Below are 13714 nucleotides of genomic sequence, written 5' to 3' on the forward strand. Positions count from 1 at the left end.
GAAACTGTGATGTGACCTGGAGTGAAATCTAAGAAGTCATGGAACCAACCTAATGATAGGTACTATAGACTATGACTACAAAAGTAGGGAAGAACCCTTTCAGCCACACTGTCCTTTTGAGAATGGGATGAACCTATGAAAACTAGAAAACAGAGGGAAAGATGAAGGGTAAGGGAATATTTTGCATTTAAAAATACAGGCCTGTTGCAATGTGATAGGTACTTCCAATAGTTTTGTTAAAAACTGGGATTTCTGGACAGCTCCAAAGAATTTCTTTGGAATATGATAAACATGGAGGCCCTTGTTGAAGGGCGGGCATATCACATCTCCAAACCCTTCTCATTAGCTTCACCTTTATTCAGAATGTCAGCTCAGTGAAGCCAAGCAGTTCTATTTCATTCACTGCTGTGCCTAGACCAAGGCATGGCACTTAATATGTACATGTATTTGTACCTGTGCATAAATACAAACATAAGTATATAATAATTTTTCATTAGGTCAGTGATAAGATTTCAGTTATTCAAAGGACTCTAGTTGTAGAACTTTCAAGAATCAATTAACCACAGATAATTTAAGTGGAGATAATCCTGGGAGCAAAACGGGCAGAGGGTTAGGGTTTCTTTAAAAACTTAGCCAAATTTCAGAATTACTAATGCAGTAGCAATTCCAGTTTGAGAATTAGTCTTTGGCATGACAGATAGCACTGGTCAGTCCCTGAAGTGGGAACCAGGGTCAGTTCTGGAGTGCCTCTGCTGATGGATGAGGTTGTCAAAGTGGTCATACACTTGAGTCTTTAAAATACAGAAATAACAAGAATAAAGCCTGTTCTATAATGTTACTCTTTCTGTATGTACCTATGGGTGGTCAGAGAAACAATGATTGATTACTGGTCCTAGATTCACTGGCTGAAATAAAGTGCCTTAACTTCTGGTTGAAAATGAGTTCTGTCAATGCAAAACAAGAGGGGAGAGAATGCATATTCAATTCTACTGCAGAAACATCTTTCAACTTTGCTGAAATTCGTCCAAGATTTTTAAAAAAAGTTTTCTTAGAATGTGAAGACAGGCATAGAGTTTGTGTAAATTTTTTTTTTTTAAAAAGAAGACACATTTCTAATAAGAGCAATACAAAGGGGTTATATAAATTTATTTCTCATGTAACAATTGATTAGTTTAGAAAAATTCCCATTTTCAATGTTAATTCCATCTCTCATTTTAAAAAAGTCACTAGAAGGACAAAAACCCACACAAAAATACAATCTGTATCTGTTCTATATTTACAGATAACCAGTCACTATTAAGGCACAGATTGATTAAAAGCTAACATTTTTTCAAATAATCCAAATATTTTGTGCATCATAACACCGATATCTTTGTATACTGTAGTGTCATATTCCCTTATTGCATCAAGAGAAAGTGAAATAACTTCCAGTGTTTTATTTTTAGCCACCCTATTTAATCTAGTTTAAATGGGACAGTTTTCCCTTTTGGCATATCAAAGTCTGTTCATAAAACCACTGTCAGCTGAATACTGCATGTTCATTCTGTCTTCCTTCTATTGCAAATACAAATGGTAGAGAGCTAGGAAACAAGCTCCAGATGATTTTTTTTTTTTTTTTAATTTAGGGAAGGTCCTATTTAAGAAAAATTTAGAGAATTGAGTTGTTGAACAGGAAACAAATCCAACTGTTATGCTGTGAATTAATACAACCAAATAAGGCAGGGAGATGCATATGATCATCTGTATACACATGCACATGGTATTTGGAAAGGGAAGGATTTAGTTCTGTGTTCTTAAGCAAATTAGGTGTAGTTGAGGAATGGGTAGCCACTTAATGCCAGATAAAACTGTTAATTTTATGACAGGCTCATGGTCTATGCCTTCAAGGATATATAACCAAAACTTCAGGTGAAAAATTTTCTGTGTGCAAAATATCAATTCTTGTTCTTTAATGATAAGACTTAGTCATGGAAAAATGTCAGGTGTACCTCTTATACCACATTTGTGTAATTCCCCCAATGTTGTGTAATCTAATTCCTTTGGCTGAGAGCACATGAGGGTGGTTTATGTCCATGTAGAAAGTCTTAAGATACTGAACATAAATAAATCATTACAGGTAATTGACAACTTTTCCTATGGGAAAGTTTTCCAAAAAATTAATATAGTGGAAATATTGCTTTGAAGAAAGAAAGGCACTTGAGTGATTTTCTTCACGGATTGAAAACCCTTCATAAATCCACAATAAGATGTCTGAAAAGACTCAGGAAACAATGTTGCCCGATTTCTTGGACTTTCACAGTATAAGAATGTAACAATAAATCCAGCCACTTAGCAGTCCTTTTTTTCCTTCAGAATTCAGCAATCTTTATAAACTATAACCCCGGAGACTTAAATAAAGCCTTTCCATTCTCAACAAACAAGCAGACAGTTTTAGGAAAGTCCTACGACCGTACGGAGCGTGGCTAATGAGTGCATCATAAGAACCACGATCTTTTTCTCTTCATAATGGCAACAGTGCTGTCTTGTCAGAGGATTGTTTGTCTTTTTAAATAAAGTGACAATCTAGGACTCCAGTTATTGAATGCCATCCATTCTCTACCATAAATCTCTAGTAAATATCAATTTCATCAATTATGTACTGTATGCTTATAATATCTAAAAATAAAAGTTTGATATAAATAAGTGTCCTTTACTGGCAGTATGCTAAAAAACAAAAAACAGCCCTTTGCCTTCAGACAACCATTAAAATCATTTTAGCAATATAGGCAGCAGCTAAATACAATGACTGCAAAGGGTTAATATTGCAAAGTCCATTTGGTCTGTTTTTGCACCTGCTACTGTGAACTAGTTCATTGCTAAGTATTTCTAGGATGCTGACATAAATGAACAGAATTGGACCATAACCAAGTGGACTCACATTTCCCAAAGTCACAGAATATTCTGCACAGAAATCAATATCCAGTACCATTTCAAACAAAAATGACTAAATCTGATCTGTACCAATGTCAGGTGACATTATAATTAGAGAGAAAAGTTCCACAGGACAAGAAATTAGAATATGTAAAGTGCTGAAAGGCCTCAATAAGTATTTTAAAGCAGTACCAGAAAATTCCACTTTGATTATTTCTTTTTAATCCCCCAAATACCAAAACAAGCAAACAAAATAACTTCTAAGTTTTCTGGCATCCCAGATGTCAATTTATCCTTCATTTAAGTATAAAAAAAATCAGTGCATATGTTATACAGGTAAATTAAAAACAGGAAATAAAGCCCTATCCTCAAATTCTGTCCAATTGCCATTTTAAAAAAAAGCTATCCACATTTGGTATTTTGTATGGCAAGATAAGAACATCTTCTCTCTTTTCTTCCTTTCTGCCACAAAGCACAGGTGCAAATAAGATACTTTGGTCCTGATACCAGACACCGGAGTGCTGAAGAAGGCGTGCAGGGCAGGCTGTTCACAGATCTCCTGCATCCAACTCTATAGTTACTTGTGGGCATGTGCCTAGGGGCGACTGCTACCAGCGGCCACTTACACTGGCCATGTCTGAGTGGTACTGACGAGGTAACCTTCCACTTGCTCCACCTTCCAGGAAAGAGGTGCGTGCATTTGGTGGTTCAAAGAGCTTTCTTCGGTTTTTATTTAGTTCTAGAGAGAGAGGGGGAAAAAAAATGTTAGCAGCTAGCAGCTCAGTGGAGATGTTCCATGTGCTACAGGATACGGCATTAGAGTTCTGAAAATGGTAACGGAGTAGGTTTGGGGATAAACTCATCTGGTGGCAAAAGGAAAATTTTCAGTTAATGGTCAAGACATTTCTAAGATTCTACTAGAAAGTCTGATTGTTAGAGGCAGCATATTGGTAGCCTAGAAAAGGAAGGACAGCGAATAGTTTTTACTGTGGCTTGTAAGCCTCCTGGGGGATTATGTCATTCTCTGAATCTTCTAACCACATGAAACAGTTTGACCTACCCACAGGTCATTTCAGAGGGTGATGGGGCAATCAAGGCTACTAAAAGTAGATGAGAAGACCTATTACCAATGACACAGACCATTATGCTTAGTGAACTTACCCATGTCAAACACAGCAACCACTTTTTTATTAAAATCAGATGTGAAAAGAAGACCCCATAGCCAAGGATATTGTAAGAGTACCCAATTAAGCCACAGCCCCCACAGCTCCCCGACTCATAGATTATATGCTTCCTGAGTCAGAAACATGAAGTCTTCTTGAGTGAGAATTATGAAGCAGCATGTCAGAAGGTTTCTTTGAATAAAAATTCAACTTAGTACAGCTTAGAAAATTAATACTTGAGAACAAACAATACTTGAATCCAAAACTTCAGGGAAAAGTGAGGTATGCTATTTTAATTGTAAAGAAATGAGAGTACTTAGAGAACACCATTTAGTTTGTCTACTGTCAAGTATTAAGATTATTAGCCAGAAAGGGGAAGAGTTAACTGAAGCAGACTACCTTGTTTATGACTAAGCAGCCCCACCATCAATAGACCCTGGACTCACTGAAGGAACTAACTTCACACAAGTAAAATTGTCAGACTCTAGAAATCAGTTTCTGATAAACACCAAAGACAAATATCTTTATTCAATTTCAAGTGCAGCAGAAATATTATGCAGTTGACTAGAAGTTGTCTTTCATTTTTTGTGGGTAGTTGGAACAGGTGATTCAATATCTTATGGAATTTGTTTTTTCAACCATATATACACACAATCCTAAATCTATGATCAGAGACATAATGCTAGGGATAAGAACACTGACAGGCTATTTGTTTGTTTCTTTCTTCTGGCCATATGGTCAGAATGTTCCAGAGTTTTGAAAGATGGATCAACATCCTTAACATTGTAGCCTAATGCTTTCCAAAACAGTAAGTTCCTGCTCTAAAAGGATCAAAGACACAGTGGAGACACCACTTTTTGGTTCACATGTAGTTCTTAGGAGAGAAGACAAATAAGTGATTTATTAGCACTTATTATATGAAAACTACTCTATATATGTGCTATTCAATTCTTCCCTAAAATTACCATTCTCTATTTTACTGATAACTGATTTTTAAAAACAGTGCAAGTCACTTCTCCACACATCTGCTAAGTGATAAGTCTGAAGCCCCACTTCCCTGATACAAAGTCAATACCCTGAGTGACCCACCAGATAAAGAAGACCACCGGGAGTCTCAGGAAGACAACCCCAAGAAAGTGGTAAATCCAGGCACACCTCAATGACAGCATTATTTCATATTCAGAGTATGACATTTATTTTTAAATAGAAATGCTGAAAAACTCTTTAAAAAAAAAAACACAGGGACAATATCTTTACAAGGATACATGTCAGCATGCCTCCTGGTGGCTACTGTTTCAAGTTCCTGCAGAATCACAATACCAATGACAATTCCATTAAAAGCTGAACAAGTGCATTTTGTTAAAGGAAAAAACCCGTAACTATAGCACTTTAAAATTCACAAATCAAGGTTGAATGTATTTAAAGACAAACTTGCAGAAGAGTTAAGAACAAATGACTCCCCTGGAAAAGTTTACCACAGTCACACTAGGAGACTATCTTTGGTCTTTGTTTTCTTGCAGGAGAATAAACCTACAAATCAGACCACTGTCATAGAGAAGGAAAGGTAAGGACTGAGGCTAATCCTCATTCTTTTCTAGCACACACATGTGCAACAGAGCTCATGAAAATGATTGAATCACTAAAGATAATTTTTAAAAATATAGATTTTTTTTCTGATAAGTTTCATCAGCTTGAAAAAGAAAATGTTCTGAAGGAATTTGACCATCTCCTAAAGATGAATTTCTTAAAGATGTAGTTTCTAACAATTACATGTTACACTTGTGCTTTGCATTTTAAAAAAAATCTTCTAGAGAGGTCATCAAGCAAGGATCAAATTCTACTGAAAAGATTAGAGCTTTTTGTTGTTTTTTAAATTAAAAAGCAAACTCCTTCCTCCTTTTTTTTTTTTTTTTTTTTTTCCCTCAGTAAGCCTAAGGGATAGTGTGGAAAAATACCAACCTTTTTCTTTGAAATTCCAAGGTTCACACAATCCTGGCAGCTCTCAGGATCTTGTTGCGGATCTGAACAGAGTCACAAACTAAAAGAATAGGTTGGGAAATGTTAGATCTACCTTAGGCTGGGATGGGAAGCCTGTAAGCAGGATGCTAACTCCTTTCACTGAGTCTCTGCACATCCAGCTAGCTAAACGATCACTACATTACTCAGAAATCTGTGAATTTTCACAAAATCACAAATTTGAAAAGAAAATAAAGATCTAATTTATTCTTGAATCCATCTCTACCAGAGATAAATTTCACCTCTTCCTATAACATTACATGTTATCTGGTCCAAGATGAAAGCAAAACAAAAACCTCATACTTGAAAGAACAACTCCAACGTTACAATCTGTAAAGCATTTAAAAAGTGGTTTTTGAACAAACTATGTACCTACCCAAACAGCATAACTACAAGACAAATGTAAGTCAGGGCTACCTAGCTAGCCTGTGTCTATCTGAAAAAGGAATGTTCTGGGACTATAAATGGATGTGTTTTGTTACCCAGATAAGTTGAACTGGAAGAAAGAGGCTTTTTTGATGAGGGTTCTCACTAAAAACTTACTACTTGCAGAGAAAACAATTTACTGGGTTCAAACGAATGCACTCAACAAAGTTAAGGTGAAATCCTCCTTAATCAAATACTTCAATTGCGGATGCAAAGCATTTATAAGGCAGTCTTATTCAACATCTCTAATTCCCTTTAAAAGCAAGAGGAGCTGTGACTCCCACGGAGAGGCATTCTACAAAGGTGGCCATACAATCATACGTGAAGACGATGTTGGGGAATTTTTTTTTAAAGAGGATTCAAAAATTCCCTTCTGAATTCTTGCCCTACTCCCACAACCCAGAGTGAAAAGTACTGCAGAGTAAAGGTACTGATGATCCAGCTGCAAACCTAGGGAAGCTACTCAGAGATATTTGATTGTTGTTGAAAAGCTTCAACAGAGTCTAGTATTGGTACAAGTGAGAATTAAATTTTCATCATATATTTTCACTGACCATTCTGGTTAAACTGTAGGTGAATGATGGCGGAGTTTTGCAGTGTATAGTTCACTGGTATAAAAAATGGCCGGCCATATCGATGACATTTTGACTCAATTGTAAGTAAATAAAATTTCATAGCCGTTGCACTTGAAAATTAATAAAAGAATATGAAGCATAATAAAAGTTAATTTAAGTCTAGGAATAACCCTTTGCAGGATGAGCTTTAATGGTGTAAAACAAAGCCGACCACCCTATTGCCACAACTGGTAAGAAGAAAGAACGAAGGGAGTATCATTGCTAGTAATACTTAATGTTAACATTATTGTCTATTTCCATAAACCTGATGACATGTTACATAAAAGGACAGGTCTTAGAAATGGCAGGTGACCTTACACAATCATCTATTCCAATCTATCTTCAGTATTAATAAACCAAAAGAGGTTTGAAAACTCACCCAAGGACCCACAACTTGGCAGAGATAATGCAGTTTTTTGAGGGCACTTTTCTTTCACTACATCATGATAAATTATGAGTAAACAGGAATTATGTTACTACCTTGTGGAATACCATTAATGCAGTCTCTTGGGTATACTAGGTCAAGATAGATTTCTAAAACTGATGTGTGCAGAACTCTGTCCACGGAGGTGCTGAACAGTTGCCACCAGGAAGTACACTGGCAGAATTCCCACCCCTATATCAAAGCTGCTATGCTTATACCTACTTCCGATCAAGGATTTCTTATGGGGAAGTGGGTAAAGTAAGCAATGTGCTGCTAAATAAAGAATCACAGAGGTTTTACTTATTTGCTGATCTGATTAGTTGAATGCTGTATGGAATGAACTTTCACCAATTGGACGTAACCACTTGCCTGATAGAGGTAATATAGCCTGCAAGTTCAATCCTCTGAAAAAGTAAGTCATTTTTCTTGGCTTTAGTGTCTTTTTGAGAGACTGGTACACATATAAATTTGATATTCAAGAGCCTTATTGGAAAGTCTTCAAAAACTAATCTCAATTTCATTTCTCTAAACACATTTTTGAGGTACATTACTATGTATTTGCCAACTCCTGACTCAGCTGGCTCAATTATTTCCAAATGAGCGGCACCTAATAGATAAGCCTAGAGCATTGTCTAATACACAGAATAGGCAACAGATGCACAAAGAAGGCTGGTCAAGGGGAGAAACATTATTTTCCTTCATTCTGTGACTGCCTTCAGGATGCTATATTCATTTGTGAGCCACAAATTCTATTAAAACATTGAGAACATTTAAAAGTATCAAGACAAACTGTCAGGTTGCAAACTACGAGTGTCCTTTTTTTCCCTCAGAGTAGTGATCTTGGCGGGTATGCAAGGACACACATTTGAACATGGTATCTAATAAAAAAAAATCATTCATGAACCCCGCGATTATTTTGTAACATAACTGTAAACAGGAGAATAAACCGCCAGCTCCCCTCCCCCAGTCGCACGTTCTGCATGGGGCAATTTTGGTTAGCTCTTTTTGACGCGATCTATTCTAAGGGAAAGCATTGTCAAGGCAAGGATTAGCAAGCCATTGCTGGATGAAGGAGGGGGATATTCTCAGCATTTATCACACTGTTGACAGAAGAACCCGCTGAACCAGAGTATCAACAAGTGGCTGATGACAACAACCAGCCTCACCGGATGAGACCACTGGCAGAGGTTTTTCAGATTTAAAATGAGATGAACGTTGATATTCACCTGAGATTGCAAGCAGCATTTTCCTCCTGGCACCAAAAGTGGTAATTCCCAGCTCCTTCAGGTCCTGGTCTGTGAGAGTGAGGAATGTTTGAAGATCAATCTGTGGGTAAAAAAAACAATCTATAGCCAATATATTAAGTATTTATTTTCTCCATCACCTCATTATAACTATTTATTAATTATGTGATGCCTACCTCCAAAAACTAACTGTAGTGGCTAAGGGACGGAGGATTAGGAAACAAAGATAGTGAAATAAAAGTGATGATTCCAGCAGAAAACTTAGCTCTGAGTATCCTGGCAGCTATGGCAAAAAGGAAAATACAATACTATTTTAAATGGAATACATTATTTGTCCAGAAATAAAGAAAAAATATTTCTTAGTTTTAGATTCTGGTTTGGTTAAGTGAATCTTTGTAAGAATGAAACTAAGTAACACAACAGATGGTATCTTCCATTGTGTTGTACAGAAAACTGATAGAATTCCTAGACTATATTAGATCTACAGGCTATACAGTTTGCTTGGCTCAACCCAGCAGATTATTTCTGAAAATGGCACAAAAATAGTATTTGCAGGAATACTGCAACTGGATTCTTTGGTAACAACAAAGTATAGAGGGAAATAGCCCAATGATTCCACTATTCTTATGTCTTATAATGTGGAGGACTAGAAAGGCTGCAGCCTTTGAAGCCAGAGCCTGGAGTTCAGATCCCAACTCTGCCATTAGTAGCTGTGGGCACAGGGAGTTAATAACACAGGGCTGTGGTAACCATCAAATGTGACTGTTGATGAAAAGCAACAAGTTCACCAGAGGGGTTAGGTAACTAGCAGCTATGGTTGTTCAATAATGTATATTGATATAGCATCTGTGAAAGTTGCTAAATGAATCTTCAACATGCTTATAATAAATTTGATCTCATGAGATTATTTCATGGGGGATTCTTGTTAAATCATAGTTGACTCTTAGAAAATATCCTAAAAAAGATTGCCACAACATTAAAAAGTAAAATATACTTTTCATTAAGTTATACTGAACACAATTTAATATGTTCTGATTTGATTTTGAAGGTACATCTAGATCTTATAAAACCTTAAGATCATTGATCATGGCTCTAAAGATATGATTTTTGAAGTTCTGTTTAATAGATTCTCTAGTTCAAGTTCCCCAGACTTAAGGCACTTAGAAAATGTTATAGGCCATATTGTCTCTTTACAACTACTCAGCTCTGCTATAGTAGCGTAAAAGCAGCCACAGACAAAGCATAAACAAATGGGAGTGGTTGTGCTCAATAAGATTTAATTGACAAAATCAGGCAGCAAGCGTGTAAGCCACAGGCCTAGTTAATAAAATATTAGATAAAGCTATTCTGGCTGTGCATGCACATGTTTTATTTTTGGTGGTATGGGACAAGAGGTATATAAGATAAGTTTATTATGCTTTCTCAAGTAGGAAATATAAGTAAAGTCAAACCTAGATACCAATGAATAACATTTTCTTCTGGGTCTGGACAAGTTATACTACATTTGCCCTTGTGCTTCCAAGTCAGCTGCCCTCATTGAACCAGTAAGACTAAATAAATGGAGATAGCACTGTAAAGGGCTATCCAAATTAGAAATCCTTAGTTAAAATAACACTAACTCAGAGGAAAGAATATAAAATCAATTCCCTGAAATTCAGCTCTACGTGGCAATCTTAGTATAACAAAAACATTCAGTAATTAAACTTAATTATTTATTAAGCCATGGGCAATACACTGAATTTATGATACAAATGACCTATAAAAACCTTCAATTCTTTATCAACTGGTACATGCCTGGAAAAGAATAACTTTAATCAATGTTCTCTGACATGAAATCAAGCCAACTAGCATCAAACTGGGACTATGTCTTGATTTGAAAAAGAGAAAGTTATAGAACCATTTTGATTTTATGAGGCATTAGGTTTGTGTGCTCTAGTAACATGATGTATTTTTATAATGCATCATGCTCAGGGCTTTGTCCTGTATGCCAGTGCATAGTGGGCCATGACTGATCAGTATGATCAAAATCCAAAGTAGAGAAGGTTCAGAATAACTCAGTTCTGTTTCAGTTCAGTCAAAACCCAGTCATTTAATGAATAAATAAGCATGTGAGAAAATATGATATTCTGTGAGAACAGTCTAATGGATCAAAAATAACTAAAGATTTTTTTTTCAGATGTTGCTATTTACTTCTACGATTGTTAACAGACTCAGGAAATCCTGTAAACTGCAGCCTTGACACTGACCTTAGTGAAGTTATGAATCCAACAGCTTCTATGAGTCAACACAGCAGAGCTAGGTCTTTTAGCTAAAATGGAAAGAAGGCTATGGTGCACTTTTGCAAACACTGCTTTCTGTATTTCTGCTATTCTGTGTTTACTACCTGCAGTAAATAAATAAGTAGTGGAATGACATTTTCCTTAGCAAGAACAAGCTATGAGACTTGAATAAATGCTCAGTGACGGCACAGCAATAGGTCAATCAGTGATTTCCTTCTAGAGGTTGTCATATGCATTACCAAAACAAAGACACCAGGAAAATAAGTAACGACTGACCTCTTGTTGCTGGAAGACATCTGTGTATTTGCCCAGGCCCAGTTTGCTGAAAAGCTCTGGTAGGTCAGAGCCTTTGAAGGAACTGCTCAGGTTACAGCCATTGCTTCCTGTCAGCGAGGAAATGCAGTCCATGTAATTGCTACTGCTGAGATAGTGTTCCGCTGAAAGGCAAAGGAAAGACAGACTGGAAGTGTAAATGCCCAGAGAGAACATGGTTTAATTAAAAGTTTTAATCACCCAAATATTTCAGATTTCATTGTTTCACTGAACAGTGCAGTAGCTGCAGCACTACAGCAATCCTTTACTGAAATATTGGCTTTTCATTAAGGAAATGCTGGTTATTGCTTTCAGGGAGGCTCTTGCCATTTAAAAGTTACACTTGGGAGGCAGAAATTCAGCAGCAGTGCCTCTGTAGTTAATAATCATTCATCATATTCTCCCTGAGCATTCAGAAGCACTCACTCTTTATAATTGACTTAATGTGAATTAAATGAAGAGTTGGAAGGAAGACACAATAAAGTGTGGGATGTTATTACAGTCCAGACTCCTCTTAGATAGCAGGTGGCCCTCTATATCCCTGGTTGTGCTTTTCTTTGGTCAGAAACTGTAGGATATTGCAACATAAATCTCATTCCCTAGGAAAATAAAACTGTGCGGTAAGTTCACTAAACAGCACTTCTAAAATTAGGAATAATTTAAGGAGTGATAAGAATGATATGCTGAAGTTCCTGGATTTAAATTATGATAAAATAATTTGTCTCTTGAGGGAAATTCTAACACAGCAATGCAGAGGTTTGCCTTGCCTGCACAGATGATTTGGTGGGAAAAGGTTTCAACACATTGTGGTTCTCAGACCAAGTGACAAACAAGGCTGGGCGATGGACCATTGAACCTGTCAGGTATTTCACTCAACATACAAACACGCTGATCTGGAGGGTTGAGCAGAGCTGCTCAGATAATTCCTGCCTCCCTGACCAACGAATGGCTCTTGCTAGGTGGGAAAGCTGTCCTTGACTCTACTGATGCAGCTTCAGGAAGGATTCCTAGAGAGATGAGGGATGAGGAAGACACTCCCCTAATGCAGTCTTGATCCATTTAATCTACTCTAGGGTTCCATGCATCTACCAGACCTAAGTCTTGTTTTGCATGGGTTTTTGGTGCCATTAGTCACTCTTTCCAGTCATTTCCATTTTCCAACAGAGATGCCCTTTATATATCTCAAGTAAAAGGAATTTCCTGATAAGTTGTCTTTTTCTCTTAAAAACAGATGTTTTCTCTCTTGTAAGGAGAATATGCAGAGAAAAGTCTCAGAACAAGATCCTAAAATACTGAGGCCTGTCATTTAAAGGTGAAGCAGAAAAGACTGAGGAGTGACCAGAAAGGTGCTAGGTCAAAGGTGACACAAAGGGACAGGTGCTCAGTGGTACAGTGCTCACCTAGAATGTGTGAGGCCCTATCCTCAGCACCACATAAAAATTTTAAAAATGTGTCCATCTTAAAAAAAATATATATACATACTTATGTGTATATATATTCTATTTTAATTTTTAAAAACGGTGACACAAAGCTGAATGCCATGAGCACAACTGAGTGATCACTGGACTTGAGAACATGGAAGTCACTGGCAGGCTGGCCATATAATTTATTGTGCAAATAAGAAACTTACTTTTCAGATGGTAAAAGGGAAGCTACTGAAAACTACACTATAGTAACTGGAAATAAACAGGGATACCCAGGGAAAAGGGAAGCTCTGGAGACCCTGACAAAGGTATTAAGGAAAATTATCTGAGCTGTGCTGGTTAGTATGATAACACTGGCAACATGTAATTATTGAGCCACTGAAATAAGACTCATGGGAATTAAGATGTTCTACCAGTATAAAACACACTGCACACTTTAAAGATTTTACACAAATTAAAAAAAGGTAAGGTAGCTTTTACTTAAGAATATTGTTTTGCTAAATAGTAAAAATTTGAAGAACAGATGTTGAAATTATTCTGTTAAATATTTATAATGGCCCACAACTTTCTTACATTTCTTTTTATCTTAACTACTGGTTTCCATGACCTTTTCAAAACTCCTCACACTCTTAAACATCTGACAAAGGCCAAACAACTGGGCTTCTTTAATCATTTATTTTTATTGGTGATTCTTCCATCTTAATTCTAAACATCAATTCAATTACATAGTATAGTCAATTATTCAGCATTATACAAGAGAAAGTAAGTAAAGTTTAAGAAAAGCACAAAACTAACTCTAGTAGGTCATTTATACCCAAAGATCTGTAACTGGCACCAGCCTGCCTCTCAGTCCAATCAGACTGTCAGAGTTGGAGGATCCTGCCAGTAAATAATAGCAAGTC

General features: G+C 36.6%; 1 protein-coding gene across 3 annotated transcripts in view; it reads right to left on the bottom strand.

Annotated features, from left to right (window-relative positions):
• Positions 1-1127: 1127 nt before the first annotated feature.
• The window catches only part of BICC1 (BicC family RNA binding protein 1), a 265578-nt gene continuing 252991 nt past the window's right edge, over positions 1128-13714 (bottom strand). For 2 of the 3 annotated variants that reach the window (XM_079138139.1, XM_079138138.1), the window contains exons 19-21: positions 11353-11513; positions 8780-8879; positions 1128-3649 (exon numbers count right to left, since the gene is read on the bottom strand). In XM_079138139.1, coding sequence (XP_078994265.1) covers positions 3519-3649; positions 8780-8879; positions 11353-11513 — 392 coding nt within the window. In that variant the 3' untranslated portion in view covers positions 1128-3518. Of the gene's footprint in view, positions 3650-6032; positions 6112-8779; positions 8880-11352; positions 11514-13714 lie in introns of all 3 variants that reach the window. The other variant, XM_079138140.1, reaches the window with a different exon arrangement.

This window comes from Sciurus vulgaris (genome assembly GCF_902686455.1).
Source record: "Sciurus vulgaris genome assembly, chromosome: 4".
NCBI classification, from domain to species: Eukaryota; Metazoa; Chordata; class Mammalia; order Rodentia; family Sciuridae; genus Sciurus; species Sciurus vulgaris.